Source organism: Lepidochelys olivacea (assembly GCF_965140295.1).
Source record: "Lepidochelys olivacea isolate rLepOli2 genome assembly, chromosome: 10".
Taxonomy (NCBI): domain Eukaryota; kingdom Metazoa; phylum Chordata; order Testudines; family Cheloniidae; genus Lepidochelys; species Lepidochelys olivacea.
Window position 1 is genome coordinate 7,594,884 of NC_140420.1, and position 23,194 is coordinate 7,618,077.

The following is a 23,194-nucleotide window of genomic DNA, read 5'->3' on the forward strand; positions in this document are numbered from 1 at the left end:
CACTTAAGACAATCAGTAGCTTATTGGATTCTCCAGCCATAAAGCTTGATCAGCAAGATGCAACTTGCTGTTCCTATAAAACAAGAATTGCTTTGATTTACAAACACACACACAAGCGCTCCTTAAAATACATTTCTTTTTAATTTGGACGTTGATAGCTCTGCAAAATACTTCTCCCAGTCCCTTTTCCACAATTAATCATAAATATACTCACTCTGCACCCACATTAGGTTTTTTGTAAAACTTTCACAAGACTCGAAGATCCACCCTCCGACTTACTCTCCCCAAGAAGTCTCACCTTGTTAGTTTTCTTTCACCACAATGCAACATAATTAAGAGCATTTCCTCTTAGCTTAAACAGTTTCAGAAGAAAAAAAACCCAAGCAAATCAAGGCTTTAGAGAATAAAAGCTTCTCCTTTCCTGAATGTAAGACAATCCTTTAACATTTTTCCATTCCTTTGCAACTTTTGGATTTCAGCTGAAATATGCTTTATGTGAGGGGGAAAGGAGCCCCTTCCATCCCAAATCCCTCTCAAAAACATCAAGTCTCAGTGGTTTAGGAAACACATTAGGAGAGCTTCCTGATTATTAGATGACTCCAGGGACCTCCTGCAACCTGGTTTCTGCATGTGGCCACCACAATGTTTAGAAAGTTAAAGCCTAACCATAATTGCCACAAAAATGTCATAGTGAGGGGTCGGGTATCAGTGACAATATTGCACACCGCTCCAGAGGCACAGAAACAACTAACGGATTAAAAGTATTTGCAAATTTAATTTTTGTTAAAAAGGGTCTAAGGAGGCATTAGCGCAGATGGGCCTGATCAGTTTTAGTTTGGAAAACTGAGAAAAATGTTCCATTCATATTTTGTGGCCAGAACCACCACCTCTGAAATAGGACAAACCCATCCCAGTGCACAGGAGTAAGCCAGCAGCCCTTGTACTGCCAAGGTGCCTTATTCAAGTCATTGTGTCATCAGAATAGCAGACCTAGACAAGACACCTCTCACCCACCCTGTCCTCTGGCTGTTATCGGAGATCATTTCAGCATTTGTCTTCTAGCCATCTTTTAACTCCATCATTGCTATCAATCAAAACCTACAAGAAGTTCCCTCATCCTTCACCTTTTTTTAATACACCAGGTGGTTTCCCATCTAACCTTTAAGATGGAAACCGACTCCTTGCCTGTTTAGGCAACTTTTCCCAAATTTGTCTTCAAGATGGGGTACAGCTAGGATAAACAGGGCAAAGCTTTGAATACTATGTCACCGAGCAGGCTAAACCGGTTCATTTTCTTAAGCAAAATAAACCAAGTTCCCAATGTAGAATATACAAAGTGAGCCCACTGAGACCTGAATGCTTTCCCATTAAGGCTTGAACAATCAGCTCAGCCTCTGCAAAATACAATACAGATACTGTGAAAAGGAAAAGTTAGTTAAAAAAAACAGCTTAGCACTCAATAAGTGAAGGGCTTTGCTTTTTGATTGCAAGTGGCAAACATTCTTAAAAAATGATCTGCTCTCTTGGAACAAATCTCCCTTTTCTTAATAGCTCCCCCCCTCCCCATAAAACAGCCAGAAAAAAGCATGGTAAGTTGTCCCACGAAAGCCCTGCACGCATAGAGCGTCATATTAAATATACAACTGATGCCAACTTTTAAAATGTCTTTAAAAAAACCTCCCCCCACACATACACGCGTACACTTTGGCACACAAGCCGTAAGTTATTTCACTTGAACGTTTCAAAGTTGTAGGACAGCCACTGTTCTTTTTGTTGTTTTTCTCGTTTTGCCTGGTATAAAGATAGCAAGCAGTGATGTTGGTGGAGCACGAAGAGTAGGTACAAATGCTAAACAGTTCACTATCATTTCTGCAATGCTGCTAAACACTTGTACCAGGATGATTTTTCCAAAGCTGCTGGTTAATTACATACATATATATAAAAACTAATGTAGACATTCACTGTTTTCAATGTGAAAACAGTAAAATGTAATTCTGAATAATTGTGCATTTGCCATAGGGTCCTTGGGAAGAGGAACCATAAAAATATTTTTTTTATTAAAAGTCTTTTTTATTTTTTTACCCTTAAGTAAAGAGCAAATATACACTTAGTAAGCAGAGCTCAGATCCACTTCTACTGAGGGCCTGGAAGTCTTTACGTTTAATCTATTCCCCGTGGCATATTGAGACAAAGGAACAGCTTGCAGCTCAGAAGTGGCTAGCGTTCCTGAGAGATCTACAGCTCCGGCTAACCTCATTAGCCAGTACGAGCTGGAGATTCATTAGGTCTTCAAGACTTGTCTGTCTCAGCCAAATGCTTCTGTAGAGGACTCTCCAGATCAGTTCTCTCCGCTAGGCAAAGCCTCGCAAATGCATCGACACGCCCAGGCTCTGGAAGCGGCAGCGCTGTCAGAGCGACAAATGTGAACGGCCACCGTTCTTTGTATTTCAACCCATACTAGGACGTAACACGAAACCAAAAGTGCTGAGCTTATGTTTTCTTATTACTCAGAGGAAAAGGTCTTGATTCCAGCTAGGACCAAACTTCCAGAAGGGGGTCAGGAGGAATTTCAGTGATAAAGAAACTAGCTGTGCAAAAAGAAAGTGCATTTAAAGGTAGCTTTAAAACCAGATTAAAGATCAAATTGCCACTTGGCAGGAGGGAGACTCCAGCTCCTGCAGCCATGCTCCTTGGATCAGATGGGCTGACATTCATGCTTTCTTTCACAAGTCCGTTGGGCAGAAGAGAAGTGCGTGTCCCCCCCACTCCAACAGGGACACATCTCTTGTGGCAGATCACGCTCTCTCCTGCCCGTGTTGTTTTCACTTGGTATCATTCTGTCCACCTGTCATCGGAACTCATAAATGGGTGCACTGTGCTCAGGGACATGAGTTAGATTCAGAGACTGATACCTGAGAGGAAGGAAAAACAGGGAAGATAATGATAAGAGACAATGAGCCATTTCCCCTTCCAACCGTTCCCTGAGCCCGGCATCCGTTCAGCTGGTTACACGTTTTAAGGATCTGACCATTCGACTTCAGAATGGAAGCAAGCTCTAAAATGTGCCTCTTCGATTGAATTCTGATTTTCAGCCCCATCACTGTGGATTGTCTACAGCTGGTTGTATTTTGCTGCAATTCACAAAACGCTTTTAAATTAACGTTGACGCATTCATTACATCCGGAGAGAAAAAGCTGCACCCGCATCAAGGGCTCTCAAACTCTTAGACTGTTCCATTCATCGCTGTGCACACTTCCCCACCCATTTGAAATCACTTAACAGCTCTGGCCGTTGCTTACTTTCCTAATATTGCTAAAAATATAGGGCTAATAGTCTTTTCAAGCTATCTAGCAAAGGAGAGGCAGCGCCTTAGGACTTGCCTGCTCACCATGGGTCCTTGGCAGAGGCTCTGCAGACTGGGAAGCACCGACCTGAATGAAACCTGACTGAAGGTTGTAACAGCAGAACTGTTAGTTACAGGAACACTCTTCACTCTCTTTTCAAAAGGTCCTCCTCCACAGATGCCTGCTTTGCAGTTGGTCCCACCCAGGGCAGATGCAGAGTGTTGAGTGCATGGAAGCTCAAGTTAGAGGAGACTAGCAGAACAAGAATTATAGGAGAGGCCAATCCTGCAGCGGTGATACTGTACTACTGTTCCCCACTCAGCCCTCCCCCCCCACCCAAACCTCTTTTACCCTAGCATGGGAGCAAGTATGTGAGAGGCTTGTGACTTGCTAATGCCGAGGACACAATCTTACCAAGCCCACAGGCAGCCTCCGCCCCACTGCTCAGGAGAGCACCTTACTCTGCCCCTTGCTAGATGCATGGTGGACCAAGGCCGCAGCAATGCAGCACAGCCGTGGCCAGCAGTTTGGCTCCGGAAAGAATCCCTTGCACGGTGGTTCCTCTATTCCGTCCTCATGAGCTACAGATTTCTCGATAGTAAAGATGGAGGGGGGCTAGCTGTTCAGGAAGCCCGCACCTGCTGTATGTGTGGAATTACTGAAGGGGTCAAGTTAGCAGCTACTCACCACCAGGCTTGACATCAGTTATTGGGATGGTGTTACCAAGATGGGGGTATTAATGTAGGGACAGCTCTACAGCCAGTAAGAAAACCCTATTCACAGTATCTAACTGTGCCCCCAAAGCCTCAGCATTGAGCAAGAGCCAAGTCCAGGAAGCAGCCATGAGCCCATGACTTTGACCTGCTCGTGAGCCCTGCAACCAAGTGACTGACACTGGGCGTCAGCACACCATGCTAACAGGGCAAGTGGGGAAGGGAAAACATTCAAAAAGTCAGTCCTGAAGAGGTTAAAAGTGAATCGCCAGCATCACAGAGACAGTATTTTAATCTCAAGATGCCGAGTGTTCTTCGCTATACTATCATGTGTAATACAAGTCATGGCTTCCTCTCAACAGCCAGCAGCTGAAGAATGAGTCACTCGTGTAGCATACAGTAAGTATGATGCCAGACAAGCAGAAGGAGGGAAAGAAAAGCTTTTGACATGTAGCAATAGCACTTAGCAGCAATTCACCAGCAGCTGCCGGATCTCTCCGCTTCAGATCTTTTGACCTTGATTTTACCGTGCTCCATGGCTAGTGACAGGTGTGTGAACGGGCAGAGCTGTCAGACAGAGCGACAAGCATGACACCACTTTTGGTGCGGGCACCTACAGCTGACCTAACCACACACCATATAGAAACTCTCTCCATGCCAGCCTGAGTTTCAGATGCCAGGGGCTGTGAGTAGGACTGGTGGAACATTGTTCTTTCATAGCACAGTAAGGTCCTACCTCCAATCCCAGGGCTGTGAAGTGATAGCCCGGACACCACTAGCATCCTTCAGCCTGAAGAAGGGAAGGAAGCTCCGCTTACCATTCTGAACTCCTGTGGTAGTAATAACCCTCTATAGATGCTGCAGACTTCTGGAAGCTGATGTAATAAAACCCAGCAAAAGAAGCTCCGCTGATGTCTTTGATCGTGTGATCTGGGACTAGGAACTGCTCCTGCACAAAAGATAACAAGGGTTTGTATTTAAAATGGGTTTGAACCTTTGCCTCCCAGAAGTCCTGGGGTGCACATCTGCACTTGTTATAAGTCAGAGGGGTCGAGCTCTGGAAATCAATAGAGAAAGATGTCAAGTGAGTATTTTGTAACTGTGAACTCATGTTAGTCATACCAGCATGGACCAAAGGGACTATTCAGCAGGTATATAGTGACCATTGTACCCTTTCAGAAGATCTCCATTACGACAGTCTTAAAGGGACATTGTCCATTTGCAACCCAATGTTTTTAAAGAGCACATTAGAAGTCATTTCAGCTTTCACCTGCCAATTTGTGGTTTGACAATCACATTTTCCTGTTTTTAAAGACAGTGGTTTTCTCCCCCTGTAACAGCATGAAAGACCCACATAAATGGGAAGGAACAGATTTAGTTACCCAGTGGAAACAACGAAATTGGCTATACAGTGCGTCAAAAAACACACAGCCCAAAAAGTCTCTCTTATTCCTTCCAGCTACCTACATGTGCTGAGTGGTGCAGAATAACTCGACAGAAGTGCCATTTTAAAGATGTTTATGTCTCTCTCAAGCAAGGATGGACAAATCCTTAGTGCTGCTACAAACACCCCCTTCCCAGAAGCTCATTCTGTATGCAGTGCCCATGCATTTCATGTTCTAAGTGTTGGCAGTTTCATACCAGCTGGCGGGGGCGGCGAGAGAGAGAGAGAGAGAGAGGAGGAAACACATCCACAGGAAGTTTTTTACCTTCCACCTCATGAAGACATAGTCCCCGTTCTTCAAATCCTCGTAATCAAAATCATCCGAGTTAAATGTTTTTGCATATTGGTAAAAGGCCTGGAATTTCCCCTGAAAGCACAGGAAAAACAAAAATCAATTCCTAGAGCACAGCTGGCTTTCAGTTAGCAGAGTTTATGAAGGGAAGAACGTGTTAGCAGGTAAGAGTCTCTGGGAACTGCACCCTGCAATGTCAGGAATAGGAATTGATGATCCAGTAGGATTTTTTGTTTTGTCTCCAGGTTTGGCAACTGCAGTGAAGATGGTAAGGGATTGCTGCTGTGACTTGCCAGCAGAGGGCCCAGTAGAAGTGGTGGCTTTTGATATGGGTGCCTGCCCTGGATCAAGGCAAGCTGGCTAGTTAGTCTGGCTTGAATCTATCACACAATAAGGCCTTACTCCAGGTGTGGTCCCATCAGCCCAGAAGATCATATCATTCGTTCTCAGGAACAGATCAGAGATTTTGGCTGGCAGCACTTGTAAAGTCTGCAAAGAAATCCTCTAGCCAAGCCACGGAAGGTCAGAACTGACATTCCTGATCTATGGGCTTGTCTACGTGGGTGATTCTTGCACGAACATAGCAGCACAGATGTCACTGCACTGCTGGAAATCACTAGTGCTGCACTTGGGTAAAGAGCGACTTTTGCCAGAGGAGCTTCCCCTAGTTTCAAACCAGCTGAGTCATGCTGGTGCCAGTCACTTTTTTCACCAGTTCAGTGTGTCCACACCAGGGCTTTGCACTGGTGCAGCAACATCAGTGAAGCTACATCAGTAGGGGTGAAAAAAAGCAAAGGAAAGAATCCCTACAGGAGAAAGCAACCAGGAGAAAAGCCAAAAGAGAACTTTCCAGGCTGTCTTTGTATATCAAGAACAAAGATACATCACAACAAAGCCTTAACTGTTTCTTCTTTAAAAAAAACCCTCCGCATATCCCCTTTAAACAGGTAATGTGTTTGGGGTGGTTTTAGATCTCTAGTTGGTTGCCAATATGTTTAATTACCCAGTGTTTACGATCGACGTCTTCATCTGCATCCCATTTCCGCGTTAAGAAGGGGTGCTTTTTACTGATTATTTCCCCTTCAAAGAAAGTGGTAAGGGTCGGGTATTCCTAGGAAGAGGGTAAAAAAGATTAAAGATTAAGGAATTTTGCCAACAAAAAAACAAAAACCCGGGCCCTATACAGGAGAGGACACACTCAGATACTGGCGAGCATTTCAGCAAAGAATGACACATCAGCACCAAACCCCCTAAAGTGGTCGGAGAGTTCGGTCTGATGTCCCCCCTCTCTCTGCTTTGCATCTTATTTTATCCCGCTCCATACACTTCTAACGGGGTGCCCCTTCCCATCTCTCTTCCATAGCTCATTTCTTCCCTTCATCTCTCCTACACTGGTCCCCTTGCCCACAATCTGTCTGCTGACTCCCCACACCTTTAATTTGCTCCTTGAGAAGGGATCAGAGGCTATGGTGAAATTAAAGAAAAAGGTGACAGATCAGCCAAAGACATACAGAAGAATTAGGCTGGATGGGCTTCCCCTGCTCGCGTACATTGAAACTATGGTCTATTTTAGAGTTTCACTGCGTGGAAATGCTTAGTAAGCTCTACAACAGTGGTGAGCCAACGTGTATCATCAGCTGAAATAAGGAGCCTGTGTCAGGAAAAGCTTGTGAGGAAAGGAATGCAGGGGTAGAACGAAACCGGACAATCTGTATGTAAAACCAGTCATCTTGCTGAATGCCTGAGAGGTCAGCTGTTAATACAGGCAGGTCCTACATGAAAGGTGTGGAAAGAAGAACTTCAGGAAGATCTGGCTTGTCTGGAGGTTTGGGGCAACAAAGATACACGCACAGCCAATTAACTGGTGATGGAAAACTCAGGGCCGCTTCAGCTCAGCCCTTACAGCGCTGCTATCAAGTTAAAACAATTTTTAATTAAGTTGCTACAAAACCATTGATATTTGGTTTACACTGTGTAAAAAAAAACAAAGGAAAGGGATGAAGGTACCCAACGGTCCTCTTAATTATGGGCTCAACCTCTCAGACCTTCATACCTTTAGCCAGAAATAGGAGAATGGAGTATAGAAAAGGAGTTTAGTAACAAGTGCTCACCTCTGTAAGGCCTTTAATCTTCAAGTATCCACAAAGATAGGAGTTTTCCATATCCACATGCTAGGATGGAGAGCACAAAATCTGTAAGTGTGTGTATCCAGGGACAAGATACCCAAGTTGGCCCAATGCCAGAGCATTTTGAGCATTGGGCCTTAAAGTCTCAGCTCTGTTAAGGATGGTACAGAACTGCATTGCCCAGGTTTGTTCATAAGTCATTTGTGCTGATCACACAGTGGTATCTGGACTCAGGAGAGAATCATTTAGAGGTATCCACTTTACCTTTTCTGAAAGCGGGCTGGGGAATGTCTCATGTGCTTTCAGCTAATTAATAATATGTTCTACTTGTATAGCACCTTCCACCCAAGGACCTCAAAATGTTTTATGAAGATGGGTAAGCATCCCCGTTTTACAGAAGGGGAAGTTGAGTTGGAAGTTAAGTGATTTGCCCAAAATCACAACACATCAACAGAGCCAGATCTTCTGATTTGTCTGTCACCTGTTCTAACCACACGCTACCAGCAATCTAGACATCTGCGAGTGACAAAAACAGAGGGAACATCCTCAAATAATCAGATCTTTCTCTCTCTCCACCTGAAACTCTAGTTTCATCCTTGGCTTTGAGGACAAAACTGTTTGTGAATCTGTCTCCCACCACTTCCATAACATGACCTACCCCAATGAGTTCTCTCTACTTATCTGGCACTAAGGCCTAGTCCCTTCTAAACAACTCCATCACTGCTGCACACAAGAGCCTTCTCTGGAACATTTGCCATCTGGAAAAGTCTGCGTGTATCTCTCTTTAAACTGTATCTAACACATACCTGTCTCCCAATGCCTTTGTTTCTCCCCCGCCCTTTTCTTGGGCTTCTGACTGAATGTTCCATTTACTCGCCATGCAGTGTCTGAACACTGGGATACTTCCATTTCTAGAAACTTCTGCTCAGAAACCCACCAATCATCAGATCAGCTCTCAAAGCCAAACAAAGAGTTTGACAAACCCAGTCATCAAAGGTAAAGATGCATCTTTCCCATCTGTAGCAAATTAAGCGCAATCTTTCACTGCGCTTATGCAGAATAATTGTAGTTAACGCTGCCTTTCAGATGACATGCAAAACATCAGTGTTTAAGCTAAAAGACTGGGTAGTCTTTGGGGGAAGAAGAGCGGTAACGAACCTGATCACCCATAGGAGGACTCCATTGATGCTAGCTGTTCCAGGTACTCTTGTGCTGTTGACAAATGTAGCACTGTACGTGAAGATTGACAGTATGGTTTAAATGCTACTCATGTCTGCTGACCTTAGGACTTTGACATTGTTCCACAACACTAACCAATGCGTCAGGCTTCATCATAGCTCTTGTTATATAAGCCTCCAGATCTTTTGCAATCCAGCTGGAAACAGAGCTGAAACATGCAGGATGTTTTATAGCAAGAGCGTAACAGATATCTGGCTTGCCACTTACACACGACCCTACATCTCGCCAGCTCTGTCCAAAGTGATCATGCCAGTGCCTACAACTAAAAATAAAGCACAGAGAAACAATCACTCTAAATAGGAATGGGAGGGCTGCAGAGACAAGTGCTCAGTTAAAGAGATCCCTGCAGCACAGCTGGGCCCAACAGCTGCTCTTGCTTCATTCTGTTCCAGTACTGATTGCTTGGATTTGCTCTAATGCCTGGTCTACACTTACAATTGATCAACCTAGCTACCTCACTGAGAGCTGTGAAGGAATCATCCCTGAGCACCGTAGTTAAGCTGACCGAGTTCCCAGTGTAGAAGGAGCTAGGCTGACAGAAGAATTCTTCTGTCAGCTTAGGATATGCCTATACTTAAACCACTACAGTGGTATGCTGCACTGTTTCACTGTAGACACTCACTACATCGATGGGAGGTTCAATCCACCTCCCTGAGTGGCAGTAGCTAGGTCAATGGAAGCATACTTCCATTGATCTAGCACTGGGGGTTTGGTCAGCTTAACTATATCTCAGGTGTGTGGATTTTTCATACCCCTAAGCAACACAGCTGGGTCGACCTAACGTTTACTATAGACCTGGCCTCAGCTACCGCTGCCTGCAGAGGGGGATTAACTACAGCACAGAAAACGCCTGTCGGTCGCAGTAGGAAGGGCCAACCCTATAGCACAAAGGCACAGCTGCAGCGCTGGAGCTGTGCTGTTGAAGTGTCAGTAGACACGGCTGTTGTTCCCTTGTCAGCAGGAGATCCAAATGCTTCAGAGCCAGGAACTAGACATGCACGGATTGTGAATCTCAGGGCTGGAGAGCTGAAGTCCCAGTGTGAGCCTCTCAGGGACAAACCACCTGTGGTGGCTGGAAAACCCGATGTCTGGGGCATCTTACGCCCAGATGACTAGTATGGAGTAGTTTCCTCCCCAGCCCTCCTCATGCAGGCTGGCCTGCCATGCAACTACCCACTCAGCCTATTACCCACCCACTCAGCCAGTCCCAGCTGCTTGCTTCTTCCTCGACTGAAGCTGAGGGAAGAGCCTCCAGACTAGCAAAGGGTTTTGTTCATTTACTACGTTCTACCCCCACTGCTCCATGAAGGATGAGGGGGAGACATCATTTGCTGAGCAGATTTGCTCTAGCTCATGCCGGGGCAATCTGGGGTGGGGGCCTGGTGGGTCCCAAGAGAGGTCTCACCTGCCTCGCCCAACTCAGAGGCTGTTCTTGTCTGTATTACAGCTGCCCTTGTGTTGCAGGCCTGGATTGGGGGAGCCACCTGCATCACCTCCACCTCACAGGTGCTGCTGGCCCCAGGTACATTTAGAGCCATGAAGACCTTCCTAGGGTGGGAAGGGTCCCTAACCTCCCCTGGACATCCACCTCACAGGCACTGCCGATGATATTTGGCCTGGGGTCCCCTCCTGATCTCTGTGAATGAAGTGTCCTACAGGCAGGGAGCTTCATGCGGAGGTCTCAGGAGGCAGTAGGTCCGGATCTGAGGAAAGGGATGCCCTGGGAGGGGGGAGTCGCATGGGTGCATGAGTGTGTGTGTTTTGGGGACAATGTAGATCCCAGTCTCTGCTAGAGAAGGTATGTGAGAGAAGGGGGTCCCTGTGGAGATCTCAGGGAGCAGGGGTCCCCACCTAAGAGAGGGACATGCTTTAAGAGCAAATATTGCATATATAAATGTTGGATCCTGATCTTGTGAAATGAGGGGATTAGGGAAAGAGGTGCCCATGGTGTCTTTGGGGGAGGGCTCTCAGGGGGCAGTGGGTGCCTGGGCTCAGGGGGGCTAAGGTGCATGGGGGTCCACACTCTGGGGGACAGGCATCATTCTAGGCCCTGGTGGGGCAGGGGTGCTCAAGAGGATCCCCAAGAGGTGCTCTAGGAGAACAGGAAGGATCTCAGGAGAAAGGACTCTAAGAGGCAAGACAGAGTACTGGGGCGGATCCCGGGGGGGCAGGCGCTCAGGAAGGTATATGAGAAGCACTCTAGGGTGAAGTGAGGGGCCCCAAAAGGGAGGATGATCCCAGGGGGCGCTCTCAGGGAGAGGAGCAGCGGGTGCTCTAGGGGGGACCCCTGTGGGGAGGACCTCAAGGGGTGCTATGGGGGGTTCCAGAGAGGGGCACGGTAGGAGGACGCAGGGAGGAACCCAGGAGGGGGCAGGGATGCTCTAGGAGGTCCCCAGAGAAGGGGTGTTCTGGGGTGTCCCCAAGGGGAGGAGCCAGGAAGGGAGGCAAGGGGCACTCTGGGGATATCCGGGGAAGACCCCAGGAGGAAGTGCGGGGGGCACTCTAGGGGGGTCCCAGGAAGGGAGCAGAGGGTGCTCTAGGGGGGCCCCCTGGGGAGGACCTGGGCGGGGGGAGGACCCCGGGAGGGGCTGCAGGGGGCGCTCTCGGGGGGGGGTGCCCCAGGGAGGGGGGACCTCTGTGGGGCCCCGGTGAGGCGGCGCGCTAGGGGGAGCCGGGGGAGGACCCAGGGAGCGGGCGCTAGGGGGAGCCCGGGGGGGGGTCCCGAGAGGCGGGGCGGGGGATCCCCGGGGGCTCACCTGCATCACCACCTCCACCTCGTAGGCGTTGCCCTTGCTGCGCTGCTGGCCGCGGAACTTGGCCCCGCTGTAGAGCAGGGAGGTGGCGACCCCGGGCTGCGCCGTGTTGATGGGGGGCGGCGGCACCAGGCTGGCGGCGGCCCCGCGGCCCCGGGCTCCCCCCGGGCAGCAGCACTCGCTCCGCACCGGCATCTCGGGGGGGTCCCCGGGCGCCAGCGTGACTCGGGCTGCGGGGAGCCGGCCCGGCCGCCTGACCGACCCGGGAACTCGCCGGCTGCCCCCGCCGCCCGCCTCAGGGCCTCCCAGCGGCGCCTCCGCGCACTCTGATTGGCCCAGCGGGCTCGGCGGGGGGCGGGGCGCCGTGCCCATTGGTCTAGTGGCGTCACGTGGGGGCGGCTGCAATGCCCCCTGGGTCTCGTAGTTTCCTGTAGGTCCGGGTGACGGTGCAGGCGGAGGGACAAAATAGCGATTATGATGCTGATTGGACGTGGGTGAGCAAGATGGCGGCGCCCAGAGGCAGGGCGGTTCGCCGAGTCGCGGGAGTGAGGGGGAGGCGGCTGTCCCTCCAGCCGCGTCCCTGCGGCCCCTGTCGGGAGCGGGAGACGGGCCCAGAGCCCTTATATGCTCTATAGGGTTGCACAGGGGATTCCGCGGGGTTCTCCCCTCCTCGCTTTGGGGCCCACTCATCCCGGCGGGGGCGCTGATCCCGGCGGGGGCGGTTCTTTTTTTTGGGGGGGGCACTGATCTCGGCCGGGGGGCTCTTGGGGGGGGCGGCGTTGACCCCGGTTGGGGGGCTTTTGGGGGTGGGCATTGATCGCAGCCTGGGGCTTTGGGGGCGGGGACGGGCATTGATCCCGGGGGGCGGTCCCGAGTCGTGAGGAGCCCAGGTCTTTAACAGGGCCGGGTCGTCCCCATCTTGCGGTTGCTCGCTGCCTCCCCAGAATGTGGCGCAGTTGTCAGCGGCTGTTCTGCGCCAGGTCGCCCCAGGCCCCACGGCTGTGCCCGGCCCCCCCTGTTGGGGGCCCGAGCCTTTCACTGCCGGGCACGGCACGGACGTACACGCCACCAACAGGTGAGGACAAAGCCGGACAGCGATCCTGCTGCACACGCGGCGGATTTCAACACGGTTATTTCCAGGTGGCAGGGACGTTCATCAGGGGTGGATTTAGCCCGTCCTAAAAGCTGGCTGTGACCACGGTTTATGAGAGGGGCCTGATCCCCTATTTACAGAGCAGGGCAGGCCCAACATTTGAAGCAGTAGTTGTGGAGACCCAGGTTTTTCAAGCCTGATGATGAACATTTATTATTCACGTATGTGCAGGCTGCTGCAGGGGCAAAAGAAAACCACAGCCCTGTCCCAGAGAGCTTGAAGTCTAATGCCTCATGCCTGTTGCTGACCGTGTGTGAGTCTGCGGCTCTGCCTGCCTAGGGCCTCACAGATGCAGCAGTTCTGTTTTAGGTTCTGCTGTGACCTCAGTCACCACAGCAGCTGAGTACCTCACATTGTTTAATTTATTCTTTCTCACAACCCCCCTGTAAGGCTGGGCAGTGCTGTGATTCCCCACTTAAAAGACAGAGAACGGAGGGACAGAGAACCTGAGGTCACACACAAAGTCTGTGGCACAGCAGCAAATCAAATCCAGGTCTCCTGAGTCCCAGGCTAACACCTCCACCACTAGTCCATCCTTCCTTAGTTGTGGAAGTGACGCTTTAAACATTTTTCCCCTGTGGTTTCAGTAGTTTGTACAAGGATGGTGAAATTTGACCCTTTGTTTCTCACAAGCCAAAACCCTGAACTTGCAATGAAATGCATGTCTTGGAGTCCCATTAAAACAGGACTAGGGAGGGTGTCTTATTGCAGGATGAAAGCTGTGGGCGCATGCTTTTATAGTCCTAACAACATGGCATTCTTTAAGTCCCTTGATCCTGCAACTGGCTTGGTCTGGGCAGACTCCCTTTGCCTTCACTGGGACTCTGGAAATCCAGGGGCCTGCGTGTGCAGTCAGATGTAGGAATGGAGCCACAGTCCAGGCCCAGTTTGTCACTACCGTAAGGGCAAGGGTTTGGAGAGGTAGCCCATTCTCCCTGCTTTGTGTGGGAAATGGGTCCAGGTGTCTGTCTATCTCTGTAAGTGGCCCAGTCCCCGTGTTAACACAGCCTCAGAACTGGATCCACAGCACAGGCACGTAGCTCCCAGTTTGGAACTTGTTTACCTGCTGTTGCTCTGCATGTCCTCAAAGAGCCGGTCTTCCTATGTTAATTTAGTACTACATTATAAAGCCAGAAGGAACCACTGTGATCATCTAGTCTGGCCTCCTGCGTAACACAGGCCCTAGGATTCCCTTGAATTCATTCATTCATTAACATTGACCGTGGTTTTTGTTTGGGACGGGGAATACTGTGGGTGTGACGGCTGTTAGTGCAGGGATCTAGCTGTGTTACGTGTGGGCGCAGTCAGGGAATTAGCAGGTGCCATTCATGCCATTTCAAAGTCTATTGGTTGTGCCTGGCAACAGTGCAGGTGCCAAATGGAAACGGCTTCTAAAACCGGGGCCCTGTAACCCGTAGCAGTAGATTTGCTATTGCACCAGATTGGCATCAGACGGGTGCAGCTGGGAGGGAGATCCTCAGTTTAAAGGCCTGGGGAAGAGCAAAGAGATCATTGCTTCCCCAGTATATTAAATTGCACGCTGCAGTATACATCTACATGAACGCAGGTTTGTGCGTTGTGGGCAATGCTCCTGGATCCAGCCAGAGAGCATTCAGGGCAGAATGACAGGCTAGCTTGTTGCTGTAATTTAGGGGCTATTCTAGACTCAGGCACATCGTCGGCTTCCGTCTGAAATCACACCCGAGGGAGCTGGTTTAAAAGCTGGCTGGATATTGGTGACCCACCTAAGCTACATGGGAGTTGTAGCTCCGGCTGATTGGAGTTGCTGCATCTCTCCAGCAGATGGAACAGCTTTGACCAGCTGAGAAAAGCTCCTGACAGGTCACTGGAACACTGGGGTGACAGCAAATGACACGTTAGTGCCGTGGTTTTTTTTTGTTTGTTTGTTTGTTTGGGGTTTTTTTGGTGGTGGGTTTAGTTAGGAACGGATCAGCTAACTGGAGAGAAAAGGGCAAGGGAGAAGAGGGGCCGGTGTGGAGGGAAGCAGGTAAAGAGACTGGGAGAGCTGGTTGGAACAGTTGATCAGCACTGGGCACAGATCGTCCAGTCAAAATTGCTGCAAATTCTCTGAGTGTCCTGCTTTGGCTTCTTCTGCCCTGATCAGCTGGAGTCTCTGGCTCCTCCTCCTTGCAGGTGTCCCCCAAGGCCACCTGGTGTAGAGAGGAGAAGCAGCATCTGGTCCTAGTGCCCCAGAGTAAACAGCATTTGAAAGCTATATGTAGAAAAAGATCAGGAGTGTGTAATATGCCGACACCGTATTCCTCTGTTCAATACATGGGACAAGGATTGCTTTTACATGGGACATGGGGGGTGGGAGGGAGGGATGGAGGCGAAGAATGGTGCTATAAGTTGGGTGTCTCCCTTCTACCTGGGCACAGTTGGCACTTAGGAAGTGGGTGGGGGGAGGGGTTAAAACTAGAATGGATGACCAAGATGTATCTCTGGGGTGACTCTTTGGCTTCAGTGGGCTCACAGCAGGGCTGAGCCTGGCTCATTACTAAGCCAAACGAGCCATAACACCCTTGTCAAGGTCATGCCCATTGCTTTGTATATGGGTGCCGCACAACAGGCGTGAGGCTACAGCTGGGCGCAGCATGCTAAGGGGAAGCAGCTGCTCTGCTTAAAGAGGGGCCCCTGGTTCATGGTGAGCCCTCTCCCAGGACAGGCCTCACACCAAAGCCCTGAGGCAGGTCCAGAGGGACTCAGGCACATGGGCTAGTTTAGAGGGACTCTGAACCAGCAAGGTTCCGAGATGGGAGGGAGGCCAGCTGTGCCATGCTCAGCACTGCCGAGGAGAGCCGGTATGTCAGATCTGCAGTGAGCGGGGATGAGGAGAGGGGCTTGACTGTTGTTCTTGCTGCTTTCTGAGTATATTAATTCCCCCCCCCCAGAAAGGAAGAGGTTTTACCAGAACGTTAGCATCTCCCAAGGCGAAGGTGAGTGCTTCTGCCAGGAGTCTGGCCGGGTGTCTGACGCGTTGCCGTTTGTGTGACAGCCGGGCACAGGGAAGGGTGGTTATGGAACGCGGGCCCTGCCTTCCGGCAGATGCTGGCCAGGCCTGGAAATCAGACCTTGAGAGCTAGCTTTGTGCCCAAACCTGGTTTGCCCTTTCCCCATTGGCTGGCAAAACCATGGGAAGGGAAATGGCTTCCAAGAATGGTTCTTGGAAATTCTTTTCTGGTAGAGCGGGGCCCCTAAGACCTTCAGTGGGGAGACTCCTGGGCCAGGTGTATCACTGGCATTGCCTGGGGATGAGTTTGCTCCCCTCAGCTTTATCTCTGAATCTGCCCCCTGCCTGGGGGTTGCATGTGAATCCCTCGTGTGCTTTACCCTGGAATCCCGCTGGGTTTCTAATCTGATCCCCAGGTGGCTTTGAAATAAACCTGGACCACAGGAAGCTGAAAACGCCCCAGGCCAAACTCTTCACTGTCCCCAGTGAGGCCCTGGCTATTGCTGTTGCTACGGAATGGGATTCCCAGCAGGACACCATCAAGTCCTACACCATGCATCTGGTGAGCGCTGTGGGCTTTGGTGGAAGGGGAGGCTCCATAGTGAGCCTTGAGGTGGGAAGGAATCTAACATGTGGTTTCACTGGGGCCACTGCTATGGACAGCCTCATCTTGGATAAAGATGGAGCATAGCATGCTGGGAGCTGTAGTCTGTGCAGGCCCCATCGCTGAGCTAAATACATAAACTAGATTGATGTATAAAGGGGCTAAGTCTAGTTTTTTTTTTACACATTCTTGGCTTTTGCCTGACCCACAGTGCTGGGGCAAAGCGCGCCTCACCTGTTAGCAGCTATTGGGTCTAACGCTAGGGTTAAAAACTTCCCCCTAACATGGGCCAAACTCCCATGTGAATGGAACCTGACTTGCAGCTGGAAATGCTTCTCATCCAGATTATTTTACCCCAAGGCCTCCAGCGTGCTCCCGTCCTGTCATAGCTCATGGGAGCACTGTGTTTATGGGCCTGATCCAAAGCTGGGAAGATTCCCGTCTCCAGTGGGCTTGGACTCATTAACCTCCCGGGCTAGGCTTTGTGTCACTATAGCTTAATCAGTCACTAGCACGATAAGGATTCTTTAGCTGTTGTCTGGGACCTTGTAAAATCAGAGCTGGCTGGTGTAACTGCCTTTTGTTTTGCAGACCACATTGTGCAACACAGCTTTGGACAACCCATCTCAGCGAAACAAAGAGCAGATAATCAGAGCAGCTGTAAAGTTCCTGGAGACAGACACTGTCTGGTAGGGGACTGTCTGGGCTTGCATTTCACTAGGGAAACCTCTGGCTTAGAAACCAGGGCAGTCTCATTGCCTTATTATGGGTTATTGCATCTTCCAGCTGGGCAGACTGGACGGGTGTCTAGAGGTTTGGAAACACATTAAGCTGGGTGACTAGTTGGCACAAATGCAGCCTTTGGGACAAATGCCCTGGCTTGAACAATGCCTCTGCCCTTCTCTTTCTGTAGAGGTGCAGCCCCGGCAATGACTCCAGTGTGTAGTATGTCCCCTTGAGCCTAGCAGCCAACGTGGATCAGAGGACGGGCCCCTTCTAAAAGGGGACCAGCACAGAGCCACTCCTTAGGGGTAGAGAAGCACAGCGCACTCATAGTGTCAACACAGTGCCACCCCCTCTCCTCCAAACTCATGAACCCCAGGGAGATTTCACCCCCTGTACGGGGGTGCCAGTTCAGCCTGGGCGTGATGGGGTTCAGCTCCATTGAGACTTTACCCTAGGCCTGAATTGCTCCCCACAAGATGTTGCTCTCTGTAAGTATTTGGCCGTGCAAGCGCCTTGGATTTAGCTATACGGAGCATGCCAGTTTCTGTGCTGGGCCTTAACACCTGGTTTGCTCTAGAATTCCTTTCTGCTGTATTTTATTTTTTCACTGAACCCATCGGCCTGCCCAGTTGAACTCCAGGAGCTCCGACTAAGGGATCAGAACTGTCTTTGGCCTTTAGGGGTATGTCTACACTGCAAAGAAAAACTTTGGTGCCGAGTCTCTGAGCCCAGATCAATTGACTTGGGCTCATGCTGCGGGGCTACAAATAGCCGTGTAGTTGCTCAAGCTGGAGCATGGGCTCTGAGACCCTCCCCCCTTGCCAGGTTTTGTGGAAGTGTTTTTTAAAACAGATAACTAACAAGTTCGTGCTTCAGGGGTCAGTGTCCCTGCTCTGACCACTGGACAGCACTTAATCCCACTGCCAATTTAGGGCCTGATCCAGTGCTCACTGAGGTCAACTACTGGCCCATTTGATAGTGGACAAGTCTATGGCCTTCCCTATGCCTCAGTTTCCCCATCTGTAAAACTGACTCGCCTTTGGTCAAAGTGCTTTGCAGCCTGTGGCTGCAGAGGTCTCTCGTGGTGTGAAGCAGAACTGTAGGCCGGCACTCCGCCCTCACGGTTATTTCAGGAGGGCACAGGCACAGACCTGGAAGTGATATCACAGCATCAGGCCCTAAATGTGGGCAGGGCTGTGGGAGCAGCATCCCTCCTTACAGGGATCAAGAGCTGGCTGGTGGTCTGTCCAGCAGAGGGCTCTGGATCCGTGGGAGGGTCGTCAATGGAAGCTCTTCCTTTCCGTAGCCGGCAGCATACGCATTGAAGCTTATGGTCGGTACCTGCTCTTCAAATACTGGACTCCCCTTGCCATCCCTGAAACAGGCTTAGCTGCCCGGTAGGTTTGCTCCACGTACTGCGTGAAGAAGGCCAATGATTTGTTGGTGAAGGTTGTTTTCTTGTTGCAATGTTCTAGCTACAGGGTGGAGGAGCCAGCCGGCCTAGTAGAACTGCAGAAGAATGAGTGGGATCCCATGATCGAGTGGGCTGAGAAAAGGTAAGAAGTCAAAGACTTTTCCCTTCTCGTTGCTAGCTGCCCTCTCTGTGGTATTCCGAGGGTGCTCGTCACTGCACTATCCGAAAACCAATCATGCTGGTGACAGTTTAGTTCACGAGCTATTCTGGGGCCAGCCCGTTGGGCTATGGAAAGAGGCACTGAGGAGGCTTTGGAGGGCAGAGACTGTACCTAAGGGGTGTCAAGTCTCCAGCAGCGAGGAGCTGCTGTTGGCCAGTCTCCAGCGTGCTGTCTTGGAGATCCTTCATGGTGTTTCTCAGCCCATTGAGGAGGAAGGGAATTAGGCTTGTAAATTCCATAAGCAAGACCAGATGTTGCTGCACATACACCATTGCACTGACTGGCTCTGTGAATGAATTAGAGCAGTGCAGTGTGGGTGGAAAATGTCCCCACATAGACCCCCCAGGGACAAAAGCAGGTATAACCCCAGCCAACATCAGTGAGGGTTGTATCTGCTTACGCCAGGGCTAAATTTAGCCAGAGTCTTGCTTCATAATGATACTGAGGCTCCCGTCTCGCCGACCAATCGTTTGTCTGGTACCATCTAACTCATTTCAGGTACAACGTGGAGATCGGCTCCTCTACTAGCATCATGGGACCCAACATCCCAGCCAGGACCAAAGACACTTTCACCAGCCATTTGGCATCTTACAACATGTGGGCACTGCAAGGTACTGAGGACGACTTATCTGGTGTGTCCATCCGTCCTGAGTACACGAAGCACCGTTAGCACATACACGCCTTTTCCTCTCTCGCAGCAGTGACCAGCACAACACAAACATTTGGGGGAAGGAAGGGAGACTTTAAATCAACAGGGGGAAAACAAAGGGGGAGTGTAGTTTAAAATAAATGAATCCAAGCTAGACCTTTAGTTCTAGCTCTGTATGGCAGGGGCTCTCTTCGTTGTACAGTGTCTTGTTGTATTAGGCCCTGATTCTCTCAGAACTGCTGATATTTATTTTTTTCCTTAACGTGACATTTTCAGGTGATTTCGGTCCAAAATTTAGGCTTTGTTACCAAGAAAAGGGGTTTGAAACCCCAAATGCACAGAAACAATTTTATGGTTTTGTGACTCCCCCTCCCTGCCCCCCAGTAAACAAAAACCCCTTGAGTTTAAATTTAAAATGTAAGAGCTGTGGTTATTGGCAGCCCAGTTGTTTTTCTCTTGTGAAACTGAAGGAGATCCAGAAAGTGAATCTGACTGGAAATGAAGGTGAAACTAACTAATCTGTTCTCATTGCTCATCCTCCTTGAAGCACAAGATGTGAATAAACAGCAAAAATGGTGAAAAGCACCCAAGACTTTAAAAAATTCTTTCAGTTCAGTGGTAAATATTTTAAAACAGATTTTTACCCCGACACGTCCCTTCTTTATTCCTTGTGTCATTCTCCTTTCAAAACAAAAGTGTTTTAAACAAAGTTGATTAGAAACAGCTTTGGAGCTGTGCTCCGGCTCCGCTCCAGCTCCAGGCAAAAACCTGCAGCTCCACTGCTCTGGAGCTGCTCCACAGACTCCGGTCCAAAGCCCTGACTAGAAACCCACCAGAATCCCTGGCTACCTCGTCAGAAGACAATGAGACACTGAATTCCTAGTAGAAAAGTGTGCTCTCTGTTCTGATTTCAGGGCCTCCTCAATCCTTCCTGCAAACATTTCTGGTCGCCTTTTGTTTACAGCTTGTGTTTAGGGTAAGGTCGGGGGTGCTTCTTTTAGTTGATTGGTTGGTATTTTGGCACATCTGTCTTCAGCTGGGGACGGCAAGGCCACAGGCACCAGCTGTTGTATTCCTGGGCAGTCAGTTGACTATCAATCCCCAATCTGGCCTTGACTCTAGCTGATCACTTAGCTCAGATTGAGCATGAATCATGCTTCGTCTCCTCCCCTTGCCCTGTACATGGCCCTAGTTTTTAGTGGCGCTCAGCACCTCCAGCTGTCACAAATGCTCATCATCTCTGCAGATCAAGCCCCTTTTTCTCTCTCTATCTTTCCTGGATGGTTGTGTGTGTTCTCTGATCTCATCCCCAGCTCTTCAGCGATAGGATGTGAGCTCTACCATTCTGCAGAAGGGAATCCTTCCAAATTTGTATCCAGTGGTGTGGCATTATTACATTACAAGGGTGTGTTTCAGAATGAGAGAAAGTGGTTTGCAGTCAGAGATGCAGCCATTTGCATCACAGTAACAATGGATCCTGAGTAGCAACAGAAATTTCATGTGTATTAACTGTGGACTTGACTCTGTCGAGTGCATTGATCCAAGGTGAGGGGGATCATCTACCCATCTGATCCTGCCGAACATGTTATGCCCTGGCTGCGCCTTCAGAAGGTGTGAAGAATCCGACATGATTTTGTATAAATACCGTGGTTCACGTTTGCTATTTTCCCCCCTCCCAGGTATAGAATATGTGATCACACAATTGAAATCTCTGATTCTGTCCATGGGACTGATTGACAGACACATTCCGGTCGAAAAAGCTGTGCTGTTGTCTCGCCTGGAGGAAGAATTCCAGGTAAAGTATGTTCCAGAGCAACCCTAGGATTCAAATAGCGATAATCTCAGCGGGAGAAGTGATCTCCTAGCACAAACGACTGGCCACAGAACTGCCTGCTATTACAGGAGACAGTCACTGCACCAGGCTGCCTCTGGTCAATACAGTATGAGTGGTCAGCCACGCAAGTCACATGAGGAACAGCCGAAGGCGCTTTGAGTCCAACCTGCTGAGGGCTGTGGATTTCTTTTGCAGAAGCTGGACTGCTCTTTTTTGGCCCTCCTCTAGCCTGCAGTGCAAAGCCAAGGAATGGTCTTGATTCTTTGTATTGGCCAGGCCTAAGCATTTTGCCAAGGACTAAGCTAATGCTAATGCGATGGTTGTGAACAGAAAAGGTTCTGTCCTTGCACCAAACCATCCTTGACCCAAAGTCCAGTGAAGTTAATGGAAGTCTGACTTGAATGAGCTTTGGATCAGGCCCTAATACGTTGCCCTCTGCAGCCCCTTTCACCTGAGGGTCTCCAAACGCAGGGCAGGCACTGGTTACTGAGGCTTTGTGCCACTCCTGGGAGGTATTATCTCTGTTTTACAGACAGAAAAGTGGAGGCCAAGACGTTCTGAAGTTCAAACCCCTTTCTAATTAACTCTTGAGTGAGCTGATTGTTCTCTCTTCTCTCAGATCCAGCATTGGGGCAACGTGGAGTGGGCCCACGACTATGACCTGTACGAGCTGCGTGCCCGCACGGCCGCTGGGACCCTCTTTGCTCACCTTTGTTCAGAGAGCTCAACTGTAAAACACAAGCTGCTTCAGGACTGAGGCTCTGGGGAGTGACGCGTCAGGCAGAGCCGGAGAACGCCCAGTACAGATTACAAATGCAGCCTGGTGAATTGGAGCCATTGGCCGGCAATCAGCACCTACCAGCGTGGTGACTTAGCACTGAGAGGGCCATGACTTTATAATGATTCCTAGCGGAGGCACTTCTTCCCTAACTTGGCTAGTGCTGGAGGGTGCCAGTGACTCTCAGCAGCCCTGACTTTTGTTACAAAGGCAGTACAGTCTGAGCTCCCTTCAGCCCCAATTCAATGCCGTGTCCCTGGCTGTAGCTCAGCCAGTGTTTATGATCACTCAGAAGGGTCTACATTCTAGCTAGTCTACATTCTACCCTCCAAGGCTCCCAACCGTGGGACCAGAACCCCAGCAAAAGGGCTTCGGTAAGGCTAGGCATACACTTTAGCATAGGTCTCATCTTGGCATCTGCCTGCCCATGGCCCACGTTTGTTGCTAAAATCCAAAGTCATATCCCTGGAGACAAGACCCAGCTGTACCTGTTCCTCGCGCAGTAATGTGCTTCTGCCCCTGTGCAAAGCTGGGCTCAATCCCAGTTTGATTAAAGGCGTCTCTTGCTAGATACTGGAAGTCAGTGCATGTGGTCAGTTATTTTGTACTTCCCCACCGCACTGTGGGATGTGCGCTGCCTCTCTGCCCAAGAGCGCCCAGACAGCAGCAGAGCCATCTGCTGGGGGGACACAGAGCCATCGCTGATTGACCTGTCTGCTCCCTCGTCTGTGTCCCTCTGCCTGAGGATCTCCATGCTCTGCTCTGTCGCAAGCACCGGCCTGCCCGCCCGCCAAGGACCAGACGGGAGCTCCCCCTTGTTTTTGGACTAATTCTAATTCCCCAACTGTCTGAGGCACTGATCCTGCAAAGGCTTATGCACATGCTCAACTCTGAACTTGGAGCAAACCCACTGACTTCAGTGGGACTCCTAATG

At 49.9% G+C, this 23,194-nt stretch overlaps 2 protein-coding genes across 3 annotated transcripts; one reads left to right on the forward strand and one right to left on the reverse strand.

Annotated features, from left to right (window-relative positions):
• Nucleotides 1-122: 122 nt before the first annotated feature.
• Nucleotides 123-12,207, reverse strand: GID4 (GID complex subunit 4 homolog). Its single transcript, XM_084641523.1, has 6 exons — nucleotides 11,915-12,207; nucleotides 7,905-7,964; nucleotides 6,797-6,904; nucleotides 5,767-5,868; nucleotides 4,876-5,006; nucleotides 123-2,912 (listed from the first exon to the last, which is right to left on the reverse strand). Exons 1-6 carry the CDS (start codon nucleotides 12,104-12,106, stop codon nucleotides 2,849-2,851), a joined length of 657 nt encoding a protein of 218 aa, XP_084497649.1. The 5' UTR covers nucleotides 12,107-12,207; the 3' UTR covers nucleotides 123-2,848.
• A 539-nt stretch (nucleotides 12,208-12,746) lies between these two features.
• On the forward strand, nucleotides 12,747-22,839 carry ATPAF2 (ATP synthase mitochondrial F1 complex assembly factor 2). Of its 2 annotated transcripts, XM_084642058.1 has the most exons (9): nucleotides 12,858-12,986; nucleotides 14,865-14,940; nucleotides 15,977-16,021; nucleotides 16,452-16,597; nucleotides 17,231-17,328; nucleotides 18,841-18,921; nucleotides 19,498-19,610; nucleotides 21,328-21,443; nucleotides 22,102-22,839. In XM_084642058.1, exons 2-9 carry the CDS (start codon nucleotides 14,934-14,936, stop codon nucleotides 22,237-22,239), a joined length of 744 nt encoding a protein of 247 aa, XP_084498184.1. In that variant the 5' UTR covers nucleotides 12,858-12,986; nucleotides 14,865-14,933; the 3' UTR covers nucleotides 22,240-22,839. The 2 variants fall into 2 exon arrangements, with proteins under 2 accessions (XP_084498183.1, XP_084498184.1); XM_084642057.1 differs by lacking the exon at nucleotides 14,865-14,940 and having other exon boundaries at nucleotides 12,747-12,986.
• The last annotated feature ends 355 nt before the right edge of the window (nucleotides 22,840-23,194 follow it).

Excerpts from the sequence above, each read along its gene's own strand:
- GID4 (XM_084641523.1), bottom strand. The coding sequence starts at position 12,106 with ATGCCGGTGCGGAGCGAGTGCTGCTGCCCGGGGGGAGCCCGGGGCCGC. Across the intron at positions 6,905-7,904 it reads AGATTAAAGGCCTTACAGAG|GAATACCCGACCCTTACCAC; the intron begins GTGAGCACTTGT and ends CCCTCTTCCTAG. Across the intron at positions 5,007-5,766 it reads ATGTCTTCATGAGGTGGAAG|GAGCAGTTCCTAGTCCCAGA; the intron begins GTAAAAAACTTC and ends TCTTTTGTGCAG.
- ATPAF2 (XM_084642057.1), top strand. The coding sequence starts at position 12,857 with ATGTGGCGCAGTTGTCAGCGGCTGTTCTGCGCCAGGTCGCCCCAGGCC. Across the intron at positions 16,598-17,230 it reads AGTCCTACACCATGCATCTG|ACCACATTGTGCAACACAGC; the intron begins GTGAGCGCTGTG and ends TTTGTTTTGCAG. Across the intron at positions 17,329-18,840 it reads CTGGAGACAGACACTGTCTG|CTACAGGGTGGAGGAGCCAG; the intron begins GTAGGGGACTGT and ends GCAATGTTCTAG.